The 27,918-nt window shown below is 44.9% G+C and overlaps 1 protein-coding gene across 1 annotated transcript in view; it reads left to right on the top strand.

Annotated features, from left to right (window-relative positions):
* LOC311232029 (uncharacterized protein) overlaps positions 1 to 27,369 on the top strand; it is an 88,557-nt gene extending 61,188 nt beyond the window's left edge. Inside the window, exons 14-20 of the mRNA XM_084318695.1 lie at positions 13,970 to 14,059; positions 14,140 to 14,217; positions 14,853 to 14,957; positions 19,549 to 19,654; positions 20,162 to 20,212; positions 20,948 to 21,108; positions 26,694 to 27,369. Coding sequence (XP_084174821.1) covers positions 13,970 to 14,059; positions 14,140 to 14,217; positions 14,853 to 14,957; positions 19,549 to 19,654; positions 20,162 to 20,212; positions 20,948 to 21,105 — 588 coding nt within the window. The 3' untranslated portion in view covers positions 21,106 to 21,108; positions 26,694 to 27,369. The remainder of the gene's footprint in view (positions 1 to 13,969; positions 14,060 to 14,139; positions 14,218 to 14,852; positions 14,958 to 19,548; positions 19,655 to 20,161; positions 20,213 to 20,947; positions 21,109 to 26,693) is intronic.
* Positions 27,370 to 27,918: the final 549 nt, after the last annotated feature.

Here is a 27,918-nt window from a genome sequence, read left to right as displayed (position 1 = left end):
AGTCTCGGATTCCTGTATCATTGAACCTAGATGTTCGGATTCGTAACCAGGATTTATTCTCAGAGTGATGTGTGGGGCGGCGTCTCTTAGTCTATGTTGTTCCCGTAGATACTTACTTGTGTTAACCCTCAACGCCGCGCCCTGTCTCCCTACAATTATCGTAGATGAGTTAATCTGCACCTGCTCGGGCTGTCCCTGCAACCATGCCTTGTTCCTAACTAGGTCACTATTCGTCAAATACTGTAGTGTGCAATGTGCCTCCATGTTTGTTTGTCTAGACTGAGGCAGTTGGGTTTTCAGAAATGGCTCCCAGGGGTCACAGACCCTTTGCAGCTCTGCATCTATGTTGCCCAGCCAGAACACCGTGGCCTCTTTCTCCCCTGTCCCTTGTAACATCATTTGGTACACGTCTTGTTCAATTTGAATCCCCTCAGGCGTACATAGGATTTTACAGCCTAGTTTACACATTGCATCTCGTCCCAAGAGATTGCGCGGGGTGCTGTCCGAAATTAATACAGGTATTGTTATGGTCTTGTTGTTATACGTCATAGAGATTGGATCTGACGTGGGTATTAATTGTGTTTTTCCCGAGAATCCGACCGTCCGAACATACTGTCCAGACTGGGGTAAGTGAGCGGCGTATTTTTGCTTTATGCAGGAAAAACCTGCTCCAGTGTCTGCCATCATCTCTGTTAATTTGCCCTCCACTAGGACCTGCAGAATAGGTTCTTGCTCAGCTCCCTTGGAAACCACAATCATTTGATTTCCCCCCGTCGCATTCTCTGGGCACCCCTAGTGATTACCCCCCTGGTTTCGGGGCCCTCCTGTCTCCCCCTGGTTGTAGGGCCCTTGTGACTCCCCCTGGCGCACGGGTCTTCCATACTCCGAGCCGGGACGGTATGGTTGCCCACATCTCATTTCCCTGTGTCCCTGCATGCCGCAGTTCCAACAGTGGAAACGGGGAAACTGTTGTTCGTTCCCCGGTCCCTGTGTAACCCGTGGGCCTGATTGCCCATTCCCTGCCTGCCGCCTGGGCGCCTGGTTCTGTGAACTATAGCCATAGCTTCTCACTACCTGAGGTGCAGGCGGGGGTCCCTGGTCCTGTATGAGTGGAGAGGTAGCAGATGACACCATTACTGCCTGCAGCCTCCTTTGGGGCTGCAGTTGTTGCTGAGTTAACTTCCTTGCGTCATTTCTATCCTGATCCCTGACTTTCTGCTCCTGAGCCCTTTGCTTCTCCACACTATGTGTTACATGTGCACAGAACAAAGGATAAGTCATGTCCATTAACCCCACCACGTCTTCCAGTCTATTCTTAACCACCTCTGGAAGCCCTCTCATCACACTTTCTCTAAACATCGCTCTCTGCAACGGGTCAATTTCTGGGTTGTGTCCTAGCTCACCTCTCCACTCCTTCAGTACTTTGTTCACATAGGCGCCAGGCCCTTCCGTCTCCATTATGGGGTTGCCTGCCAGTTTTGCCGGATTAATACGTGATGGATATTGATTCCTGAGTTTGTACCACAACGCCGCTCTATGCGCGTTGAATATGTCTCCATCATGGGCCTGCGTGTCGCATGCCACTCGCATCGATGTATCACCCATGATGTCCCGGCAGGCACCAACTCCTAGCAAACGCGTCAACAGGGCTTTGACGTCACCCACTGCTAGCAGAAAAGGTGACGTACTTTCCTCAAACTGCGTGATCCACCTGGAGGCTCCTTCTGAAAGGTCTGGTAGTCTTGCTATTAAGCCATCGATGTCTAGAGGTGACCATGGCATGTGAAAGATATCGTTCCCCTTTATTAGCAGGGGAAACTGGCCTGTGCTTGTCACACTTCCCACGAATGTAGGGGCGAAAGTCAGGGTTCCTGTAATGTTTCCTTTCTCCTGTCCTGGTTTCGTGTCATTCTCATCTTCCTCCTCAGTCAACAGTTTAGTGTGGCCACACGCTCCGTGTTTCTCTGATGTCTGCTGTGCCACATTTTGACGGGGCTCTACCTCTATCTTCCTCCTGACTCCCTCCCTCTGCCTGCCCAGGTTCTCTACCTCCTCTTCCTCTGCATTATACAACTGCCGACGTGCTGTCTCGCCATATGCCGCCAGGTCTTTCGGATAGAGATCCTGCGGGGTCAGTTTGGGGGGGGTATCTCGCCTAAGGGAGGTCTCTGATCTAGCGGGGGTTTCTGACCTAGCGGGGGTCCCTAATTCCGTCTCCTCATATTCTCCTCTTATTGTCACAGTGCCCACCGGCAATTGCGTGACATAAGGTGGGGATGTTGGTTTCCCTATATCCGTCTCTCTCTGATTTAGCGCTAAAGCTTCCTGCCTGTATGCTCTCCCCTTCTGGGCGTAGAGCTTCATTACCCCCAACTCTTCTGTCCTCTTTTTCAACCTCTTTTTGCTGTTGTCGCCTGGCTTGTGGTTACGAATCATTACATTCATCTCTTCGCATAGGTCGAGATCAAAAGTACCTCCGGAAGGCCATTTTGTGTCCCCGGCCTTTGTACGCCTCTGCCAACGGACACCTACCTTGAGAATTAGGTTTTTTAGGAGCGGGTTCCGGTCTAACAGTATGTCTTCTGCTGTATGCATCTTGATTGAATTTAGGACAGGTGAGGCACCAGTGAAAACAAACCGTTATGCCAAGTGTGTAGTTGTTCGTGCTTACTAACTTTGTATATGTCTTGTGTGTTTATTGCGTTGTTTAGTGTGTGCGTGTGCTTATTGTGTTGTGTGTGTGTGGTTGTACTACAGCCAGGACACGGTTAACCTGGTTCTACTACTCCAGCCAGGACACGGTTAACCTGGTTCTACTTACAGCCAGGACACGGTTAACCTGGTTGTACGACAGCCAGGACACGGTTAACCTGGTTGTACAGTGCTACTACTCCAGCCAGGACACGGTTAACCTGGTTCTACTTACAGCCAGGACACGGTTAACCTGGTTGTACAATGCGGTGTGTGTGTCTGTGTGTGACTGTGTGTGTGTGCGTCTGTTTGTGTCTGTGTGTGACTGTGTGTGTGTGTGTGTGTGTGTGTGTGTGTGTGTGTGTATGTATGTGTGTATGTCGGTGTGTGTGTGTGTGTGTGTGTGTGTGCGTCTGTTTGTCTGTGTGTGACTGTGTGTGTGTTTGTCTGTGTGTGTGTGACTGTGTGTGTGTGTGTGTGTGTGTGACTGTGTGTATGTCGGTGTGTGTGTGTCTGTGTGTGTGTGCGTCTGTTTGTCTGTGTGTGACTGTGTGTGTGTGTGTGTGACTGTTTGTCTGTGTGTGACTGTGTGTGTGTGTGTGTGTGACTGTGTGTGTGTGTGTGTGTGTGACTGTGTGTGTGTGGTGAGTGTGTGTGTGTGTGTGTCTGTGTGTCTTTGCACAGACGTGTGTGTGTATTGTATGTGTGTATTGTATGTGTGTATGTATGTAATCAGCAGGTTTCTTATAAAGAGGTGTTTAACTCCACCCGCCTGCCTCACAACCCGCTGACTACCGGGACACAGGAATGTGTGTGTGTCGGTGTGTGTGTCTGTGTGACTGTGTGTGTGTGCGTGTGTGTGTGTGTGTGACTGTGTGTGTGTGTGTGTGTGTGTGTCTGTGTGTGGTGAGTGTGTGTGTATGTCTGTGTGTGTCTGTGTGTGTGTCTGTGTCTTTGCACAGGAATGTGTGTGTGTATTGTATGTGTGTATTGTATGTGTGTATGTATGTAATCAGCAGGTTTCTTATAAACAGGTGTTTAACTCCACCCGCCTGCCTCACAACCCGCTGACTACCGGGACACAGGAATGTGTGTGTGTGTGTCGGTGTGTGTGTCTGTGTGACTGTGTGTGTGTGCGTCTGTGTGTGTCTGTGCTGACTGTGTGTGTGTGTGTGTGTCTGTGTGTGGTGAGTGTGTGTGTATGTCTGTGTGTGTCTGTGTGTCTGTGTGTGTGTCTGTGTGTCACAGGAATGTGTGTGTGTGTCTGTGTGACTGTGTGTGTGCTGTGTGTGTGTGTGTCTGTGTGTCTTTGCACAGACGTGTGTGTGTTTTGTATGTGTGTATGTATGTAATCAGCAGGTTTCACAACCCGCTGACTACCGGGACACAGGAATGTGTGTGTGTGTGTCTGTGTGACTGTGTGTGTGTGCGTCTGTGTGTGTCTGTGCTGACTGTGTGTGTGTGTGACTGTGTGTGTGTGTGTGTGACTGTGTGTGTGTGTGTGTGTGTGTCACAGACGTGTGTCGGTGTGTGTCTGTGTGTGGTGAGTGTGTGTGTGTCTGTGTGTCTTTGCACAGACGTGTGTGTGTATTGTATGTGTGTATGTATGTAATCAGTAGGTTTCACAACCCGCTGACTACCGGGACACAGGAATGTGTGTGTGTGTGTATGTGTTTACAACCGGCCGGTCGAGTATATAAAGGAAAGGAGTATTTATATAAGGTAAATATAGCAAGGCCCAACAGTGGAAACAAACTAGAGTCTCGTCAAACGCTGCCCTCCTAACAGTGGAAACAAACTAGAGTCTCGTCAAACGCTGCCCTCCTTCTTCAAGGCCCAACAGTTTTTCAATCTCTGCTCATATTATCACAGCTGGCCTCTATCTACTATCTTCGTTCGTTTTTATTTGGATTAAAAAGATCACAGTGAACTCACATCCCTCTCCGGAGCGCTGTCTCTCCTAGATGAGAATGAGTGTGTATGTGTCTCTGAGAGAGTTATGTGTGTATGTGTGTGTCGGTGTATGTGTGTGTGTGTGAATGTGAGAATGAGTGTGTATGTGTGTGTGTGGCATGTACTAGTATATGCTTGTATGAGAGGGCCGGAACCTACAAAACAACCATGACACAGTTAACCACAGTTATAACAAGGAAGTGGGGAATGGGGAGAGTGTTTTGTAAAGGGTCAGAGAAAGTTTTGACCAAAAAGGTCGAAAACATGCAATTAAAATTGATTAGTGGCGCATTTATAGCCTGTTAAAAGAGGATTCGCCCTAGTGTCAACACCTCACCACTCGTGTTCATTTTCTAGTCGTCCATCCCAACCAGTCACACAGCCAGCTCACTTTTTCCTCCCGCAGAATCTCTCACGGATATTATAATAAAAAGCACAACGCTCACCTTATCTTTGTCGACAACCGCCAGAATGTCTACGGGAGATTCCAGGAACTGGCCGTATGAAAGGCCCGGCAGGGCGATCTACAGGTCAAGGGTCACCAAATGTTGTGGCTGATGGTTGTTAACACAGCAGGAGACGATATTTCCAATTTCAACAGGCAATTTGTTTAATGAAAGAAAGTTTTAACAGCAGAGCTATGGATCGAGCAGACGGACCACAGCTTGAACAAAAACACTCTGACTTCTCAACCCCTGTGCTTGTCCCATAAATCCCTTCTCAGCCCTGCCCCCACATGACAGATATGATGACGTGACATATTATATCAGATATGACATGACGTACATTAAAATGACACATAGATTTAACATGAAGAGAGATAAAGACATTAAGAAGAACATAGATTTAACATCGAAGAGAGATGCGATTGAGTGAGATGTGTGTGTATATGTGTGTGTGTGAAAGAGAGAGTCAAGATTAAAATGAGTGTGTGTATGATTGAGTGAGATGTGTGTGTGTATATGTGTGTGAAAGAGAGTCAAGATTAAAATGAGTGTGTGTATGATTGAGTGAGATGTGTGTGTATATGTGTGTGTGTGAAAGAGAGTCAAGATTAAAATGAGTGTGTATGATTGAGTGAGATGTGTGTGCGTATATGTGTGTGTGTGAAAGAGAACAAGATGTTACAAGATTAAAAGCACACGACGTGATGTACTGAAATGTCTATCTGTCTATCTCAAAGTTGTTTTAAGAACATCAGCCGGACCGTCTTTCAGTACTGCTAGTTGACCTATATTAAACTAGTTCACTCCATATACACATTTTCCACAACAAAAGGAAAAGAGGGTCATGGCTAAAGTGCAGGCTATATAACCATATAGCCATGAAGTGCAAGCCATACCCGACCCAACCTGTTATCATATATTGTATATGCATATTCAACCGACCTTGGTTTCTACTATGGATCCCAAAGCTCAAAACAACCTGGATATAAAAATAAAAGCATACCAGAAGTTAGTTAGGGATTCGATCACTCTTGAATTGTGCAAACCAATGTCCCTTTGAACAGCAACAGCAACCAAAATACGTAACCATTAACGGGTCTCGAATGTCTCAGCGCAGACTATAGACGAAGCCCACTGGCCAGCCCGAGGCTAGCGCGTAAGCTAGTGATGAATCCGGATAGCACGTTAGCCTATTATGTACATTGTTCAGCTAGCTCGTTAGCTTCCAAAGAGGCGATACACAAGTATGACCATGAGGTCAGCCTTAGCAAGTAACAGAAGTCATTGGGAAGCCCCGCTAGTTGGATGGGCATTGGGCAGTTAGCATGTCTGGGCATGACAGCAAGTATTTGTGAATAGTCGGCCTAATCAATGTATATAGGCCCAAACCGCCAAGTCACTCACCCGCCATAGATATCAAGCAACAGACTCGGGTATCTCCGCGAGATATTCCTTCGCTTTAGCCAACGACCAAAACAAACGCCGACCACCGACCTTCTCCAACACAGATAATTTTGCGGGAGCGAATAACGTGGGCCTCAGGCCTAGTTTCCATAGCTTAGTCAGGACCACCTTGTATTCGCCTCTCTGTGCTTGAACCTCCGGTGTAAAGTCTTCGAAAATGGCCACTTTGTGATCGCCAAGCCTCAGATTACCCCTTCTGGTACGAGCCGACCGCATGATGAGTTCTCTCTGTTGGAGTCTGTTCAGCTTGACTATGATGGGCCTCGGCTCTTTGTTCACGCCGGGAGAAAACCTGCCCGCTCTGTAGGCCGATTCACAGATAGGAGGCAAAGGGAGGACGTCCGTCCCTAGTATTTTCTGCAGCAGTTCGGGTACGGTCTCAGAGAGACGGCCTTCACCGCTGGTCTCCGGTACTCCAACAATCCTGACGTTGTGGCGTCTATCCCGGGACTGCATCTCCTCCATTGCCGACTGTAGTTTGTTGACTTCAGCCTGCCTAGCCAGCAGGGCGGATTCGAGACCCGCCATCTTCTCGCACTGTAATGATACCTCCGTCGTTAGCATGGCTAGTTCGTTAGCATTAGCCGAGGAGACGGCGTGCATCGTCTCCATCTTGTCTGTCAGCGGTACTACCGCCAGCCGTATTTCTTCTGATATCTCACGACGGAGGCTGACACAAAAATCCGCCAACACTTTCTTCTGTGCTTCAGCGATGCGTGTCTCAGAGTCTGCGTGTAGCTTGGTCATGACCAAGAGCACAGCTTCGCTTAACTCCCCGACAACGGGCGACGGTGCGGCCAGGCCCGGCGGTGATGGCTTGCTGGTTGTGGCGCATGGTTTCATGGCTCTGGTTTCCACCCCTGTCATCGTAGAAAGTCGAAAAAAGTAGATGAATGTATACTAAACACGACGACCTAGCAAACAGATAAAAAACAAATAAAAATAAAATAAAGACTAATGGGGAGAAACGTATATTCAGCACGGTAGAAGGGAGCTCATGTGAAACACGTCTACTCCATGATCGCTCAGCTCCCATATATATTTTATTTTTTACAGTTTTTGTATTTTTCTGACATGGGGGCTCAACAATAAATGACAATCAGAAATGTCAAGTTGCATGTTGTTATTCTAACAGCTTTGGATTGATGGCGCTGAATGATGGAAAATGTAGTCATTTTGAGAAGAGGACATCCAGAGCTTTCAATGAGCGTTGGAATTTTTCAAAACTACACATCCCAAAGGTCTCTAGCTTTCGGCAAGCAAATGACTTCCTGGTTATTTTTTATTTTTCTTATTACTTGGGATTATATACCACAAAACTGAACGTTATGTAAGGGATAATGTATAGCTACGAGGTCATTGTCGCAAAATAATTGACCGACACGAAGTTTAGAATACCGAGGCGCCGCGCTGAGGTGTTTTAAACGTACCAATCACAATCAAGCATTTCGGCGAATGTTAAAACGACATTATCCCTTACATATTGGAGCACAGTTAGTTTGTCTCCCCTATTTTGAGCATTTAGCAACCATCCGATTTGAAAATGGCGGAGCTCTGGCAAGAATAAGAAACCTACTGTACATACAGTAGATTTCATTATCTGTTCTTATGCACGCCTGGTGATACTAAATCCAAATTGAACTCGGCCATTTGAAAGATGAGATTTGGCCCAATCCATAAATGTGCGAATTGGCTATAATAAAGTCATTTATAGGCCTGCTATTCTATAATAATATTTCAAATTGCATTGGTTCGGATGGGAGAATTCAGTACTGTATCTACAAAACCTTCTGTTTAAACCATCTTCCCTTTATTCATTTCCAACATGAGTCTGCGCTCCAATATATGCCAATAACGTTCAGTTTTGTGGTATATTATTCCCGAGTAAGAGATATTAAAAAAATGCATACAGAAGTAATTCGCTTTTTTTGACGTAGAGGCCTCTGGGAAGTGTATTTTGAAAAATTCCAACGCTCATTGAAAGCTCTGGATGTCCTCTTCAAAATGGCCGACTTTCGCGATCTCAACAGAAAAACTAAAACTAAAATCGAACTAATGACACTTTAACCTATTGGTAAACTAACGTATTGATGATAATATACATTATAACTGCTGTTGTGACATGGTTATGATGTTTATACTTGAATATGTTTGGGGGGAAAAAACGATAATTTTGTCACAGTCTGTAGAGCTTGATTTATGGCGTGATGTCATCTGCGGTCCGCACGGGTGGAAGAGGTTAACACTTTCGGGCCATTGGGATCAGTCTAATCCCACTCTATACGGCCATCATTTCATAATAAACTTTCTTTGTGCGTGAGCCTGTTTGTAGAGCTAAATCTATACTTTATATTATTTCTATCGGTCCATTCTCATTGTCAATTGACACTATAAACCGTCCCTTCAATATGCCTTATACAAAAAAATTATTCATCAATACGTTCCCATTTTATAGCGTTGTGAATATGAACTATATACCGGAGTGTTCGGGTATATTTCCTGGAACGCGAGTTATAGGGCTCTAAGCTAATAACGTTAAATCGAATGGCGTTTCGGCTATAGACCAGCTAGAGCTAAAACTCAATGCATATCGTCGGTATCATGGTCCACCATGAATGCATGAAAGGGGGGGGGGGGGGGGGGGGGCGACGACGTCGTTTCTGATTATTGATTACCAATAACGGCACTAGCCTCAGTAGCCTTATTCGCTGATCGGCTGGTTGAGTATGATAATGAGGCCTGATCATCATGTAATTTACGTGAAAAAGCTCTTACCTGTGGCCGGTTGGATCCCCAAAAGGATTTCCCAGTTATCGATCGCCATCTGGTAGATCCATATGTCCATTGGCTGATGATATATATATATTCCTTTACTGCATACTGAATTCAGCATCCCAAAGACTTTCAGGCGATCGGCTACACGCATAGGCTGTAGGCTAACAGAAAAACCCATTCAAGATAAAAAATAAGAAAACACCGGTCTCTAACAGGGAACACTGCATTATCGAGACAGCGCCCCTATGAGGATCTGGCCGGTAATGCACTTTTCCGAATTCCAAGAGTAGGGTAAATCTGCAGTGCCGCAGGGTGACATTGAGTAGGATATTACAATGGAATAAAAGCCAAAACAACCTTGCCACGGACATATCCGTGGTTGGCCCTCAACCGTTGGATCCGAAACACGGACATGTCCGTGGTTGGCCCTGAATGTGTTAAGAGGTTAAATATGATTTTGATAGGTCTTAAACATTTATTGTATTAGGAAGTTACATTGACATTTTGTCATTTAGCTGACGCCTTTAATAAAGGGACTTACAAGTTCTGTACGACAAGTCAGCAGGAAGGGTACAACTCTTTCAGCTGAGTAACAATGTTCATCAAACAGTGCTGAAACTGGGGCGCTGCAGTGTTGAGTGCATAGTAGTAGAGACCTATTAGTATAGTAGGAAGAGTGCATGATAAAAGACAGTTTTCTTTAGTTTTTTGGTCAATTTAAGATTTTAAGTGAAGAAGAAACATAGAAGTCGACTTCTATGTTGTGATAACTTCTCTGTATCTCGTTTAAATGTCTTGTATTAGAAGTCGACTTCTATGTTGTGATAACTTCTCTGTATCTCGTTTAAATGTCTTGTATTAGAAGTTACTTCTATGTTGTGATAACTTCTCTGTATCTCGTTTAAATGTCTTGTATTAGAAGTTACTTCTATGTTGTGATAACTTCTCTGTATCTCGTTTAAATGTCTTGTATTAGAAGTTACTTCTATGTTGTGATAACTTCTCTGTATCTCGTTTAAATGTCTTGTATTAGAAGTTACTTCTATGTTGTGATAACTTCTCTGTATCTCGTTTAAATGTATTGTATTAGAAGTTACTTCTATGTTGTGATAACTTCTCTGTATCTCGTTTAAATGTATTGTATTGGGAAGTTACTTCTATGTTGTATCTTGTTTAAATGTTTTGGTGGTAAATGTCTGCTTACTGCAAAGTAAGCAGTATGGTAATAGCCATATATCAGTTCCTCCCAACAATTTGTAATGACTTTCATACTTTTTTGCCAGTATCGGTGTGAAATAAGCATTCAATTATATTCAAAGTGGTCTTAACAAGCTCTTAACAAGTCTTAGACTTAAAATGTTAAAACCTGCAGGAACACTGTACTAGGGAAAATGCAATGGAATGGCCCACAAAGTTGTCATTTGCAATGGAATGGCCCACAAAGTAGGAAACTCTGGCATGATCTCTCAACTCTCGACATAATTTCAACATGGCGGTATACACTGTAACCTGTAATCAACAGTGTTCTAATCTTTAGAAGACAACTGAAGCCTGGCGGCTAAGTGGCGCAGTGGGCAAGGCGCTCGCCACTAGTGCAGGAGATGCTGGGTTCGAGCCCAGCTCTCGGCATTGCTACCAGCTTGGCTGGTCGTTCATACTAACACAATTGGCAGTGTTGCGGGTGGGAAAGCTGGCGGGGTGGGTCCTGGTCATTGTAAACAGCGACACCTACAGCTCGGTCGGGGCGCCTGCTCAGCGAGGAAAGGATCAAAGGGGGGTAGTGTGATCCTTCCACACGTTACACCCTCTCAGTGAGAGTCCGCGTTGCCAGGTGAAAAGAAGCGGTTGATTGGCTACACATGTGTCGGAGGAAGCACGTGATAGCCTCCACTCTCCCAGACCGACCGTAGGGGGTAGGTGCGCAGCGACCAGGAAGGGGATTGGGAATTGGCATAACGACTAACATTGGGATGGGAGAAAAACGGAGGAAAAAGGAGGGGAAAAAATAAAATTAAAAAAAGAAGACCACTGAAGCTAGGTTCTCGTCCATACCAGTGTGGCAGCCTAATCTGCAAAGTTTCCCAGCATATATTGTGCTGGGAAGCCAGATACACAAACACCAGCCTCTTGCAGGGTAATGTGCTCCTGCCTTAGATAAACTTCCCAAGCTGGACACTGGAATGCACTGAGGTCATAATTCCAATTTCCCCAGCTGGGAGCTTCCGACCTGCCACTTTGAATGGATGCGGCAACAAGCCCAATGGGACTTATTATTATATATATATATTTTTTTGTTCTACCATCCCAATTTAGTCATTATGCCAATTCCATTCCTGGTCGTTGCGCTGATGCCCTACTGTTGGTCTGGGGAGGGTGTAGACCAGTGGTCGACATTTTTTATTTTTTTTTAAATCACAGTAAAGACAAAATGTACACATAAACAACCATGGACCACAACGTCTTCATCCATAGAAGAACAAATGAGGATGAGTTGGAGACGGGGCAGAAGGAAGCACAGCTTATCTAGTCCTGCCCCTTTCTTACACTATCATGACAGTTAAAATAAAACGCTCTCTACCTGATAGAGAGAAACAATTATAATACATAAAATAAGGTAAAAAAACAACAATACAACAATTTTTTTTTTATTTCTTTTTTTTCTTCTTAAACATTTATAGACATACAACACAACATATACAATAACATCAACAACACTATTAAACAGACATAAACAATAAAGAGAAAATTTAATACTCAAAAACAAAATAAAAAATACTGACTTGAGCAGAAATTCCACAAACATAAATAATAAAATGGAAAAACATAAAACAGTTGTCATACCCTAAACAAAAATAAAAATAAAAAAGCTAACTAAAGCAGCATTTTGTGACATGGGTTCAGAGACCCTCCTTGAACCTCTTTCCTCCTTTACCCTTCGCCCTCTTGTGTTGCATTTGGTTCTTCCTCTGTGATGTCGTTTTCGTTCCCCTTGTAATCCTCCCACTTTCCCCATCTTTCTCCAAATTTCTCTTCCTGTAACCTCAGCATGTGTGTTATCTTCTCCATATCCTGTATCTCCCCTACTATTCCTACCCGTTGTGCTATTGTTGGTGGGTCTTCTTTGTACCACAGTCTTGTTATTGCTTTTCTGGCCGCTATCAACATTATCTTTATTAAATATTTGTCCCCCCCTTGTATTCCCTCGTGTGTCAGGTCTCCTAAGTAAAGCACCAGTCCCGTTTGTGGTAATCCGTATCCTAATATTCTGTTCATTGCCTCCCCTATCTCCTCCCAATACCCCTTCAGCTTCTGACATACATTTACATTTACAATGTAAATGTAAATGTAAATGTGACATCCCCAGAATATGTGCGTGTGATTTGCCCCCTCCTTCCCACACATCCTCCAGCATGCTCTTTGTGTTGGTGCATATTTTCCCTTCAGCTCTGGCGTTATAAAGAATCTGATTATGTTTTTCCATCCAAACTCTTTCCATATCCTCGATCCTGTTGTTGAATGTTGCACCTCGCATATGTTACCCCATTCCTTCCCTGTTATTCCTATCTCTAGTTCTCTCTCCCATTTCTCCCTTATGTAATCGGTCGTGTGTCCCTTGCTGGTCATTATAGCCCGGTACAGTGCTGATATTACCCTTCCTTTCCCTCCTTCGTATGCCCTTACTATCATCCTAATTATTCCATTCTGTTCTTCGTCCTTGTCCCCTCTTATTTCTTTATTATAGTAATCTCGAATCTGTAGATATCTGAAGTGGTCCCTGTTTTCTAGTCCAAATGTTTGCATTTCCCCCTTATCTATCAATTTGCATATCGCTGTTGCCCCCCCCCCCCTCTCCCACCTTCTGAATCCATGGTCCAACCTCCCTGGTTTGAATCTCTTGTCATGTGCTATCCATCTCAGAACCCCTGTCTGCTTCTCCCATTATTTTTAGTTTTGACGAAATCAAAACATTCCCTGAGAGCGACTATCTATTTGTCTATCAGTGATTCATTTATTTTTATTGTTTAACTGTGCATTATTATTGCTCTGTTTTGTTTCTATGACGGTACCCATGGTGATTTCACTGGGATGTGGGTACATTTCCTGATTCAGAGCCTACATTTAAATTCAACTTATTTGGACGTAGCAGCTCAAATCTTTTTAAATAAAAATAAATTATACTTGAACGCACAGAGAGGAAATTGGTATCTATAAGAAGAAGACTACTTTATTGTCAATGTACACGGAGGCAATTCAAATTTGTCTTTTCGCCAATCCCTCCTAGTCCTCAACACATGCATTTCATCAGAGAGGTTAGAGCGCAGGTCACCCGCAGTACAGCGCCCTGGAACAGGTTTGGGGTTCAGTGCCTTGCTCAAGGGCACTTAGGCAGAATGGTGTGCACCGTAGATGTAATACCAGCCACCCTTCAGCCACCAGCTGGAATACACCCTCCTGTCAGTGACGGGGTTCGAACCAGCAACCTTTCGGTTACTGGCCGGCCACTTTACCTCTAGGCCATCCTGCCTACCTCACTGTTGCCCATCTTCTTGTCAGACTCTGGAGAAGGCGGTCATGTCCCATGATGTTGGCGTGTTCCTTTTTAAGCTGGCCTCTCCCTTTACGATGCGTTTGTGTTCCAGTGTCAATGTTGGGCCCATCTGCTGGAGCTGGTCAACACGCCGTCGGACCCACAGGTCCATCTGGTGGAGCCCAGTCCCACCTTCATACAGGTACGTCTCTCTCCTCTCTCCCTCTCCTCAGCTTCCTGTCTCCTGTGTTTCTTCACACCGTGTCTCCCATCTCTCTCCAGGATGTGAGGACATTCTCCAGACAAATGCTGGACTACGAGGGTTCCTGCAGACTCCCCTCGGTATTAACCAGTGGAAATGTATGTGCATTTTACATACACACGCACACACATACGCACGCACGCACACACACGCATATATTTACATTTAGGCATTTAGCTGACGTGTTTATCCAAAGTGACTTACAAGTCAGCGGACAGGAATAGAATAGAAATATCTATCAGCTGAGTAACAATAAACACTTTGTAACAACAGTAACCGTAAACATTTAGGTAGTCAAAACAAAAGTCACGAAAGAAGAATAAAGAATAAAATACGGTCCGGGATATACATTCTGAGATATGTATATACAGCCAAAAATATACAGGAAAATGTACAGTAATTGGTGTACAATTGTAAAATGTCGATTTAAAAGTAAATGTCCAGGAAGATTATGCCAGATTGTACTGTCACTCTGTGCTCAGTGATGCGTTATAAAGTCTGATGGCTGTTGGTGTGTTTGTGTGTGTATTCAAGAATTCTTGGAGGTGTGTGTGTTCAAGAGTTTTTAATAGGGCTATCTCCAGTCTTGTGGTTTGTGGGGGAAAAAAAGCTGTCCCTGAACCTGTTGTGTTTGTCTATCTGTATCTATCTGTCTGCGTGTGTGTGTTTGTCGATCTCTGTGTGTGTGTGTGTGTGTGTGTGTGTGTGTGTTTGTTTATCTGTGTGTGTCCAGGAGTTCAAGGACCAGGCCTTGTTGCTGTTCGTAACGGAGGCTCTGGCTCAGCGTGTCCTCCAGTCCCCTCTCAAACCAGCGTTCCCCTTCATCGCCGCCTTCAAGGTAGCTTCCTCTTCCTGGCTCTCTGACATCACTTCCTGTCCTTGGAAAGAGGCGCAGCGGTGGCCTAAAGGATGGAGAAGTGGGCTTGTGACCGGAAGGTTGCTGGTTAGAACCCCCCGGACCTCAATCTCAATACACACCACTGATGTGCCCTTGAGCAAGGCACTTAACCCTCAACCTCTCCAGTGGAGATGCTCGATGGCCAACAGTGTATTGACTGTGGCTGTACTGAGGAGCTCCCAGGTGTGAATGTGTGGTTCTGTGGGAGTGTAAAAAAACAAAAACATCCAGATCCAACGCAGCTAGGCAGTGGCTTCAATGTGACAGTGGGTGGCCATACTTGTTGGCTCATGCTCATTTATCCCTATGGTATTTCGTGTTCTTTTCAAGCCGAGTCATCCTGCAAAGCATTTAGCTTTAGATGAAGAAGCAGCGTTGAGAAGCAGCTACCGCCAGCTGTGTAGCCTGTTAGCTTTGCAGTAGCTCTGTGCCCTACAGCCACAGTGAGCTGCCTTGACGTAGGAAACATCGTCCCGCTTCTTTGACTCGGCTGTGATGTGCCACGGTCCACATTTAGTATAATTTACGCCAAAACTTCTTTGATGACAATTTCGCATGGCACCAGCAGGTGTCATGCTAACTAGTCTGGCTTAGCTAGCAGGTGTTTTGAGACTCTTGGGTCCGGATCAGACTGTAGGGCTTTTTAGAAGTTAAGGAGTCTTCTCTTCCAAACCCAAAGGCACAATGGAGTTCATTGAAGGGATCAAGCCTCAACCTTCTGTCCATTAGATCTTACTATGGACAGGGTTCGCACAACGTCCTTGAAGTGCTTAACACTTTGCATGCCACGCCTGAGATTTCTCGGGTTTACCCACCGCGGGTTGAATGCCCATCACGAGAATATTCGTTTTATTCGTTTATTTTTTATTTTATTAGCGATCTGAAATCATATTTCATCAAGCGAGTCTACCGTTGTAGATCCAGTCACCCCAGGCGCTCAGATGTGGAAAAAAGTGCCCCCTATCGTCTCCCAGATGGTAAATCACCCTTTTGGATTGGACTCAATGAAAATGAATGAAAAAAAAAAAAAACCTGCACTCCACATTTTACTTCTCACTCATGTCACCGGGGTCTACCAGCTTCACTCTGGAGCCTCGGAGCCGCGGGGAATATGTGTTTTACTGTATACACGATGGATCAATCAAATTAGTGATTTTTTTGAATGGCGATCAGGAATTGGAATAATCCATTTGGATATCATCTGATCTCAGATAAGGAATCTATGTTATCAGTATTAGGATAATCGGACCCGTTTTCACGGATATATAAGCTTTTATGTGATTATGGTGATAGGCTGTTTGACTCTGCTCGCGGTCAGCAAATGGGAGAATCGATTTTCAACTGGCGGCACGAGCGTGCATGCGTACACATATACTATCGATCATCTAGCGCAGGGGTCAGCAACCTTTTTGACATGGAGTGCCTATTTGAAATATAGTTGTAACTAGTGTGCCTCAACAATATTCCATGCATCGTATTTTTTTTTCTCTCATAATCAGGTCTTTTTAATGATAATTCTTACATTATTACATCATTATTGTTATTATTAACAATATTATTATGATGGTTGTATCAACCCTAAATCTGAGTTGGGGAGGGGGGGGGGGGGGGTGCAATGCAGACAAACAGCTGCATACAGTGCGACCATTTCACTCACATTTGCCCATTCATTTTTGGACACAGCACACACCATAGCTCCACCTACAGGCCTAATGGAGAACTGTACAAAAATAAATAATAATAAGTTACCCAAACTTAAAAATATTGAGTTCAGTTACTGTGCTCAGTTTTCAATCCATAATAAGTTAACAGAAAAATAAGTACACAACCACATTATTTCAACCTAATAAAACTATGTTTATTGTCATTGTTTTAAGAACACAAGTTGACTTGGTAATACTCACATTTTGAGTAAGAAAAATGGCTTTTAACATGTTCAATGAAATAATAGAAAAATAAATAATAAAATGTGTTGATTAAGCACTGGTCACAATGGTGACCGTAATAATGTTTTTGTTATAAGGCTCTGCAAATGTTACTGAATGATGTAGCAATGTATTTCCAGCTAAATTGAAATAATAAACAAATAAAGGGTTTCAATTAAATATGTGTACTATTGTCACATGACACAGCTCAGAAGCTCAGAACACCTCAGAACACAGCTTCATCTAACGAGGCGTCGCAAGGTTTAAGTTTAACTGAGGCTAACGTTAACATGATGGCACACACACAGTGCACACGCAAAGCACACTGTGCTCCACGAGAGAGAGAGAGAGAGAGAGAGAGAGAGAGAGAGAGAGAGAGAGAGAGAGAGAGAGAGAGAGAGAGAGAGGTTCAGCACCACATGCACAGTGGACAGCTCCCCTACACATACACATGCCGCGTAATAATATATGCGCGATTGTGCGTATGATCTATTATGCGTAGAGCCCTGCATATGCACGTTCAAGTTCAAGTTAACATGCAAACCGATGTACAGGAAAATAAACAGCAGCCTACCTGTCGCGTCAGTGTTTTGCCTGGCTGAGCTCCGGTTATTTGGGGGGTGTAATTAGTCACTTTAAGCTGGACACATGCTTAAATCGACTCCGGGAGGGGTTGAGCACGTACTTCATGTGCGAAAAGATCTGCTCACAGAGGTATGTTGACCCGAAGACCGTCAGCAAAGCCATTGCAACGTTCCGTTGACATGGTGGGGATATCTTTTATCCTTGCTTTTATTGTCTCTTTATTTGGCAAGCCTTCAAACAAAACATATGAGGTACAGATAAAAGCCTATATACGTCGCCATCCGTGAATGGCTTTCCACGTTTTGCAATGCAATGAGCAATGCGATAGCAATTGCTTCAGTTGCGTGTTTTTGAGCGCGCGTGAACACTTTGAGGGTGCTGGCTTGCTTCCCATACCTGGCGACGGCACGTTTAATGGATTCTGCCTTATCCGCCTGATCCTTGAAACTTGTTTTATGCTTAGTCTCGAAATGGCGTTTCACAGATGATGTTTGGCAAACTACATTTTCCAAACAGAAAGAACACATAGCACGGTCCTTCTGACGGTCCACAAACCCGTAATCGTCTGTCCACGAGGGCTGGAATGTGCGAATTTGCTTTGATTTCTTAGCGGGGGTTGATCATGACACTGCACAGAATGCAACCTCAGCACTGTGTGTTACCTGGCGCGACTGCTGCGGGAGGCCGGCGGGAGGCCGGCTACAGCGGAGCACATGGGAACAGCTGATTGCTGTCATAATATAGGGGTGTGCAGAACAGTCGACTTACAAAAAAGAACCTGTGGGAGGATTTCAACAAGAGATATGCGACAACAGTGCAAAACATTTCACAATAATATTTCAAAGCGAAGTAAAAAAAAAAATAATAATAATAATAATAATAATAATAATATTTTTTTTTTTTTTTTTTTATGCTGCCCCCCCCCCCCCCGCGTGCCTATGGAAATGGTCCCGCGTGCCTAAGCAGGCACGCGTGCCTAGGGTTGCCGACCCCTGATCTAGCGTTTATTTGGCAAAAGATTTTTTTTTAATCAAAATTCTTTATTTTCAATAATAATATTTTTCTCCCATCCCAATTTAGTCGTTATGCCAATTCCCCCCTCCCCTTCCTGGTCGTTGCACGCATTTGCCCCCTACTTGCCGGTCTAGGGAGCCCTGAAGTCTATCACATGCTGCGCGGACTCTCATTGGTGAAGTGTAACGCGTAGGAGGATCACACTACCTTCACCAGTTCCTTCCCTCGCTGTGCAGGTGCCCTGACCGACCTGTAGGAGTCGCTGTTTACAACGACCAGGATACCACCCACCGGCTTCCCTCCTGCTGACTCTGCCAATTGTGTCAGTATGACGACCGGCCCAAGCCGGAGGCACCCTTGACAGCCGGATTCGATACCAGTGTATCTGCGGTGGTAGACAGACGCTTAGTCCGCTGCGCTACCCGGCCGCCCATATACAAAACTTTTTAACGGTGAATTGGATCCTTTTTAAATGCCCTTTTTAAAATGAAAAATAGTGCTTGGAAAAGTACTTGAAAGTCCTTGAATTTCATTTTGCAATGAAAGTCTGTGGGAACCCTGTATGCACTAGTTTAGCTGGGGAACAGTTCGGACCCAAGTGCGTTTCCCCTCACGGCTATTGTATTGGCAAACACTGCGGTGGGAGATACACTTGGGTCTGTGTCGAATGTTTCATGTGGTCAAAGCTGAAGCCGTCTAAAGATGGTTGCACTGGAATGTTTTGTGTGTTGCTAGGAAACGGCTAAAACTACAGTTTACTTCCTGTTGCAGTGTTTGTTTACCCTTTCACTGTGACAATACCGGAGGTTAACCCTTTCACTGCCACACGACAAAGGTTTAACCATTTCACCGCCACACTACAGAATGTTAACCCTTTCACTACCACGCTACAGACGGTAGTAGTAGTAGGGTTAATATCCACAGTAGAGCGAGGCCTGTTGGCGACGAACAAAATGTTTTAGAATTTACTTTCAGATCAACTTGTTTCTTTCCCGTCTCTCCTCCAGGACAACATGTGGTGTTTCCGGTATCTCTGTGACAGCCTCACCTCCTCTCCTGACACTTACCACTACTTCCTGCAGGGAGTCCAGCTGGAGCTGGAAAAGGCAGGAGGTGTGTATGTTTGTTTTGTATGTGTCATTGCTCCAATCACTTTCATCCGATCAGAGATAATCGCTTGTCCTTGAGATAGTTTTGTCTGTTCATCCTGTATTATGGTACAAGTCATCTGACGAACTGACCAGGTGTCGGCCCTGCTAATTGTCAGGGTTCAAACTATGTGGGTATCAAACGGGAAGAAAAACTGCCAGGTTTTAAACAGAGTATCAAACGGGGACCAACATTTGTTCAATGTAATTGTCAGTTTGGTTCTTATGAATGTTCTTATCAACGATCAGTGTAGTGGAGACACTAATGAGTAGCCTGGCAGTGTAGTGGAGACACTAATGAGTAGCCTGGCAGTGTAGTGGAGACACTAATGAGTAGCTTTCTGAACCCATGTCCTCAGAAGCATATCCAACCACTGTCAATAATTGAATCCTATGTACAGTATGTGTTATCTGTGAATTAAGTTATTTAAATGTTTGCACATTTTGTGAAAATGTATTTATTTTCTTACAGGTTCTCCAGAAATTATACAGAATATACTACAGACCTCGTTTCGATTCACAGGTACTGATCCATTCACATACCGGCTGCATTAGTGGAACCATGTTACTCGAGTTTGACAGTCAGAAGGGTCATGTTCAGTCTCATCAAAGGCAGTCTTGCTCATCATTGCTCCATCTCGTATTGCTGCAACAATTACCAATGTGTTTTTACACAAATGGCTTAATAAAGGAATCTGAATCTCGCATGAAATGCTCCATCTCACATGAAATGCTTCATTTCACTGAATGTAAATATCTTGGTGTGGCTCGATGAGAGATTTACATTTAAAGTCCATGTGGACAACCCTGCCTCAAAGTTGCGACTGAAAAGTTGGTTTCCTAGAAAAAACACAACCAGCTTTCCTTTGATTAGTAGGAAGAGTTGGCGAAGCAGTCTTGGACTATGGTGATGTAATCTATAGGCGTTATGGCTGCAACTAACGATTTTTTTTTTATCGATTAGTCGATTAATCCAAATGATTAATTTCTATTTGCAATTTAATATTTCAAAATGTTTTACTAGTATCCTCAGGTCATATGGGTAGTTGCCTCTGACACCTACTGAATACCCAGAGTAGGAGATGAGCCATGATGTTTATTTATGTCTATAAATGCTGTGTAGTGTGGATGCCTATTGTACATGAGTAGGGTGAGTAACCTACATGCCATTACTGCTTTTTATCTATTGACTCATTATAGCTACTTTATTATCTTGAAATAATATAACACCCGCCCGTTATCATTACATACAATGTAGCCATGCCTGCAGCTGTGTCGGATACTGGTCGGATACTACGCCAGCGGCCCCTCCAGCTACCTGAGACCTCGGTCCAAAGACGAAGACGACTGCGACCACACTCTCCTTCGACAGCTGAGGGTGCAACGTCTGCAAAAATAACCAAAAATAAAGACTAAAGGGTAAACGTATGTTTTAAAAACGTATTTTGTGGAGCCGAACTGAAACACCTTACCCCATGCTGCCTGGCCCCCCCCCCCCCCCCCCCCCCCCCCCCCCAATTATGTAATATTCCAAGCCTAGACCATAAAATCATAAAACACTAGAAGTGTATTTTTTTTTTTTCACTCATCAGTTTTAGAATGAGGCTGAGAGAGTGGTTTGCTGGGGCTGCCCTGGAGCTGCTGTCTGAGGATCTCATGCACGTGGTCGAGGTGGAGATGAGAGGTTGGACCAGTGTTGTGTCTGTTCAACTAGGGCCCAGTGCTTCCCAATCCTCTCCTCGAAGCACCCCAGCCGTTCCATGTATTTGTTAAATTCCACCACACCTGATTCAACTTAACAAGCCCTTTATTAGTTGAATCAGGTGTGGTGGTGGTGGAATTTAACAAATGCATGGAACGGCTGGGGTGCCTCGAGGAGAGGTTTGAGAAGCACTGAACTAGGCTGTACAGCGAGTTTGTCAACAGTTCCAGAACACTTAGCTTACCTGTGGAGCTGCAACATTAGTCCTTTTATCATTACATACAATGTATCATGCCTGTAGCCGTGTCGGATACTGGTGGGCGACTACACCGGCGGCTCCTCCAGCTACCTGAGACCTCCGTCCAAAGACTGCGGCGACGACGCTCTTCTTCGACAGCTGCGTGGACGACGTCGGCAGTCCCTCGATATTTGTTGTGTTCGAGAAGCACCAAATCTACCCCGAGTATCTGATCAAATACGAGGAGTAAACCAATTGGACACAGCTGTACCAGCAGGTGTACATGAAGGCGCTGGCGGCAGCAAGTGCACCGCCTGCGCCTAGACCCACACCTGCACCTAGACCCGCGCCTGCATCCGCAACCCCGCCGCCACTCCCGCCAAACTTTGGATAAAAGCGTCCACTAAATGTAATGTAGCTAAATGCTGAAAAACAGGGAACAGAATTTACTTTTTAGCTTTAGGCTACGTTTAGACGAGCATTTTGTGAACAGAAACCGCAAAAGTCGTCTTGCGGTTTCACTTTTAATTTTGCGTTTAGACGAGCGTTTTGGGGTGGAATTCTCTGTGCAGACGAGGCTGTAACGACGGAGCACCGCTGTCACACGATTGGCGCATATGTCACATGACGTGCTGTGAAGACCCGCCCTACTCTGCCTCTGATTCGCAGACTGTGGATGGGGAATGTGATTGGACCAAAGCAGAGTCACTCACAGACAGAGGGACCAGTCACGCCGCGGGACAGATTCTTGTGTATTTAACCCTTTCACTGCCACACGACAGCCGGTTGTGTGATAGTAAAGGGTTAACCTTCTGTCGTGTGGCAGTGAAAGGGTTAAAAGTACTGCTATAACGCTACGTTCAGAACACAGAACGGCGCGGGCCAGTCGAGGCACCTGCTGGCCCTGTAATTGGAATGAGTACACTTTAAATCCTTTAACGAGGATCCATTGGAGGGCAAGTCTGGTGCCAGCAGCCGCGGTAATTCCAGCTCCAATAGCGTATCTTAAAACTGGACTGATTCTTGTGTCTTTAAAAGTACTGCCAATGTAGCCTTCAAGTGATCTCCGTTGATATAGTCAGACATACTTGCTTTGTTTACGTCTCGGCTACTGGCGCTTACCTGCTACCTGTGACGTAAGCAGTACGCGCGACCAGAGCCGTGACAACCCTTTCGTCATCGTTTTAACAGATTTATACGGTTTCATAGTTTAGACGAGAGCGCAAAGGTTTTGCGTTTCTAGGAATTCCACCCTGGAAGGTAGTCTCACTTTTTTGCGGTTTCACCCCGTAAAAACGCTGTTTCCGTATAAACGAAAGGCACATCCGTAAAAATATTTTTGCGGATTCACCTGCTAGCGTTTCCGTCTAAACGGGGCCTTAGATTAAAAAAATTAAACTACCAGCCAGAGATTTTTTACTGCCCAAAAATTATAAATAGCTTTTTAGTATATATATATATATATATATTAGTTATTGTATATATTGTGTGTTATCTCTCCACTCCACGCTATGGTAGTGCTTGTGCCAGCACAGGAGATACGATTCAAACTTATTTTATTCATATTATATATAGGCTATATACATATTTAAATCAATATCTTCCTTTTGAATAAAATAGGCTCAGGAATCGGGATTGTTAACCTCTTAACGTGCAACGCCCTGGGCCCTCTTGAGGACGATTTGGCCATCGGCGCGACACCCCACTTTGCCAACCTCTAGCGGTTCGAGTGTGCATTTCTTTATTTCTTTTATATATATTTAATTAAAGCCCTATTTTGTTGCCTGCCGATTTCCATTTCAGGCGACAAAATCCGTTCAGCGGTTCTTGAGTTACATGCGGATATGTGAGGCGTGCGCCAAAGTACACGGCAGAGTCGGATTACCACCCCCGACTCCCGGGGCTCTAGCTCCGTCAATCACTTGGCGATTGGATAGGGTTGTAGCCAATGAGTGTGGCTTTCCAATGATACCCCGGGGTATTTTAGGGTACTTTGGGGTATACTTTGGGGTACTTTGAGGTATTTTGGGGTACTTTGGGGCATTAGTTCAGAGTATCGGGGAAGATACTCCAGTCCTTCTACTCCGGAGCTGTAGAGAGCATCTTGACTGGAAACATCACTGCCTGGTATGGAAACAGCACGGCACAGGACAAGAAGGCCCTACAGAGAGTGGTACGCTCAGCCGAGCGTACTGCGGGTATTGCACTACCAACCCTGCAGGTCCTATACAACAAGAGGTGCAAATCCAGAGCCTGCAGAACAATGAAAGACCCTCACCACCCCAACAACAGCCTGTTCAAGCTGCTGCGGTCAGGCAAACGCCTGCAAACACCAGCAACTAGGACTTCGGCTCAGCTTCTTCCCCCAGGCCATCAGTCTTGAACACTGAACTCTCCACACACAAGCACACATGAGCACACACACACGCTCACACACTAACAGTCACTTTAACATGAACGCACACACATGCTGCACACGCTCACACTTATGGTCACTTTACTTTACAAAAGGTAAGGTCACTTTAAAAATAGTATAGTATAACTTGAGCTTGTATAATATAGCATTGTATAGCAGTGTACATAAAGACCCAGTGCCTCATCCGTAGCTAACAGTGTTGTTGTGAAGGGCCAGATTAAAGCTGAGAATCTACATTTATTGTTTTATATACATTGTATATTATTTATATATACACGTTATATCCCTTTAAGCCTGCGTGTAAATCATAGTAATATTCACTTTCCTTATGCATAATGCCCCCTGACGGCGGCGCCAGGCAGTCTCGCACTCAGACAGGTGCAAGGGGCGAGTTTGGGGCAAGTCGGGACATGCCCTTGGCAGTGTATTGATTCAGGGCAAGTGGTTAGGTTTGGAACTAGAAAGCCACTTAAGTATATATGCTGGCGCAGGTGCGCACAGCAGCAGTTCGTCTAAAGCAGCAGTGTGACAAGTTCGGTAACAGTGAAGTGAGCAGCAGTGCGTCTAACAGAGCGTGGAGAACCACGTGCGAAGGGAATAGTAAAGTGTCAGAGTTTAATGCAGTAACGTCAAGTTCGACCTAATCTAATGTGAAGTAAATAGTCGTTCATTTATTGTATATCGTGCAACCACAGTTCGTTCGTGTGTAGCATTGGACATGTGCACAGGAGAACCAGCGTCGGCGATTGCAGAACCATTACTGGTTGGATTATATTGATTTGGAACGTGTTACCCGGAGAAGAGCCTCGTTGATTTCCACTATCGTTTGGGATTCAACCTCGTGAGGATTACCACTCGGGCTGGCCTCGTGGACAGAGGCTGGCTGGCTGTCATCAGTGCTATCGAGCATTTGGATTACAATTATTGCTTTGCTGCTGATCGTTGGATTTACAAGGACCGACTCCTGTACGTGGAGTCTCTTTATTCTTCATTGAATCAGACTGAGTATCCGAACATTCCTCTACCCTCTAGGCCTTACAGCCCCGGAGGGAACCCATTGTCTCCAGGCGGTACCAGCATTGCCTTCTATAGTTGCTATTATACGACAGGTGGCGTCAGCTTAGACCCATCGTAGGATTCCTGCTATTCCTAGTGACTCATGCTATTGACTGACTTTACGCATATTCTTCGCCATACAAGCGCGACCCTAATTCTCATTCTGTAACCTAATGTTGCATAATAATAAAATACCCTCAAATACTATTTCATTGTCAATGCCGTGTTCTTGTGAGTGTTCACCATCTATATTCGATGTACTGTCTGGCCAGTAATTAAAGTACATACCTAGCAGTGGTTTAATCTATCACAATCTTTAATACAGTCAGGGTTTTGTAACCCCTCAGTTACAAGTGTATTGCACTATCACAGGACCTAGCATGTCTTACCATGCTCTTGTAAAAACTCATGTACATATACTGATATGCCCTACTTTGATTACTTGTATTATTGCACAAATGTCGTTCTCATCCTATTGGATTCTTATTATATTATTATTGGTGTATTATGCACAATCGTTTCGGGCAAGACCCCCCCGCATTTCATTGTATACTTGTATGCTGTGACAAATAAAACTCTTGACTTGACTTGACTATTTTGGGGTATACTTTGGGGTATTTTCTGGTACTTTGGGGTGATTAGTAGGACCCAACAGAGAGGCTGGAATCACCTTGTAACCCTGCTTGTAAAGGGTATAGCAGTGATCCAAAGTGTTCCCTCCCCTGGTGGTACATTTATGTGCTGATAAAAGTTTGGCATAACCTTTTTTAGGTTCGCTTTATTGAAATCGCCAACCATCACCATGGCCGCGTCTGGATATTTTATTTTGTGTTTGTTCAATGAGTCCTGGAGGTCCGACAGTGCTTTGTCGGTATCTGCTTGCAGTGGGATGTAAACTACGGTGACGATGACTGCTGTGAACTCTCAGAGGAGATAGAACGGACAACACAGAATGGTCAAATGTTCTAGGTCCGGCGAGCAGGAGCGAGCTCGCCTCGGGGCTGCACCATCCGTTGTTTATGAGGAAGCATACACCCCCTCCTTTGGCTTTCCCTGACTCTGCTGTCCTGTCCGCTCGGAAGACAGAGAAGGACTCAGACTGGGTGATGATTTGATCCGGTGTTAATGGCGTTAGCCATGTCTCTCGTCAGACAAAAGATATTGCGGTCATGTCCCGTTGGAATCTAATCCTCGCCCTGAGATCATCTTATTTGATCGAACATTTGCCAGGAGGATCGATGGAATTGCTGCCCGGTAAGCTGAGCTTCTTAGCCTGTTCCTAATTCCCCCTCTTTTTCCTCTGTGTTTTCGTCTCCCTCTCTGCGAATCTCCGATGGCCAAGCTTGGCATAAAGTGTCGCTAATCTCCTCTTTCAGTTTGGAGTTTAGGTCCATAAGTGACTGGCGGTTGTATGAAGTCCCCGCCAGTGTAGTTTTAATAAAAATATAATAACTAAAAGTATGCACAATCTTCGCGGAGCAAAACCAACAGCAACTGACCTGAGCCGCACCATCTTCTTGTGCTTTATTCTAAATGAATAAGTGAAGATGTGATGTCTTATCCCTCTGTCCTTCCTTCCTGTCATTTCACAGAAGAATATATGGATCCTGGGCTGCAGCTTGAACAGAGTGAAGAAGAGGGCATTGGAGCTGTTTGGGAAAACTTTTGGACTCTGTCGTGGTGCAGAGAAGAATGTGTGACTGGTGTGACCTCCTCCCCTGCTTCTACATCGAGCTGCTCACACACTCCTTCCCCGACGTCCTCCTCATCCACGCCGGCATCAACGATCTGGTACGGATGAGCAGCATGGAGCTCGTGGAGCATATGCAGCAGGACCTCCGGGAGCTTCGGAGAAAGTTCCCGGCCATGAGGCTGGTTTAGGCTGGAGAGACCTCGCCCCGGGGATGGTCAACGAGGCTTACGAGTTTGTGAACAACGCCATGAGAGCTTTTGTCAGGGATCTGGGTGGCGAAAGCATCGAATACCCGGACATCAATCACAGTGATCCAGGGCAGTTCCTGGCAGGCAAGAGTCAAGAGTCACTTTACTGTAAATATGTTTCACTATGGGAACCAGGCCCTGTAAATATGTTTCACTATGGGAACCAGGCCCTGTAAAGATATGTCACTATGGGAACCAGGCCCCAGAATCAGTTGTGACGTTTGTTTTTTTTACATGATGGCGGGTCATTTTAATTGCCTGATACCTTGTTTCTCCATCAGCTTCCCACTCTCTCGCCAGGTGGATTTTCCATTTTAACCCTTTCACTGCCCCACGACAAATGGTTAACCCTTTCACAACCACACTACAGAAGGTTAACCCTTTCACTACAGACGGTTAACCGTCTATAGTGTGGTAGTGAAAGGTTAACCTTCTGTAGTGTGGTAGTGAAAGGGTTTTAAAGTATTTTTTTAAGTTTAAGTTTTGTAAACATTTAATAAAAAGCATTGCTATGTGGAAAGTAGTCACTTTAACTGTCTTACAACACGCTTACAACAAGTGTAGGTAAACTATTCCCAACACTCTGGTTTGATTTGACATCTAGAGACTGTATTCTATTTGGTAGTATTTAGATTAAAATGTGGCTTAATAAGTAATGCATTTATTGTATTGTCAACACTTTCCTTATGTTTTCTTTTTTTTTAAATCTTTTTCCCCCCTCCTTTTTCCGATTTTTCTTCCATGCCACTGTTAGTCGTTATGCCAATTCCCAACCCCCTTCCTGGTTGTTGCGCACTCCCCCCTACTGTTGGTCCGGGAGGCCGGAGACTGTCGCATGCTTTCCTCCGACGCATGTGCAGCCAGCCTGGCAGCGCA

Source organism: Notolepis coatsorum (genome assembly GCF_963971535.1).
Source record: "Notolepis coatsorum genome assembly, chromosome: 7".
NCBI classification, from domain to species: domain Eukaryota; kingdom Metazoa; phylum Chordata; class Actinopteri; order Aulopiformes; family Paralepididae; genus Notolepis; species Notolepis coatsorum.
This window is presented reverse-complemented; position numbering and strand designations above follow the sequence as displayed.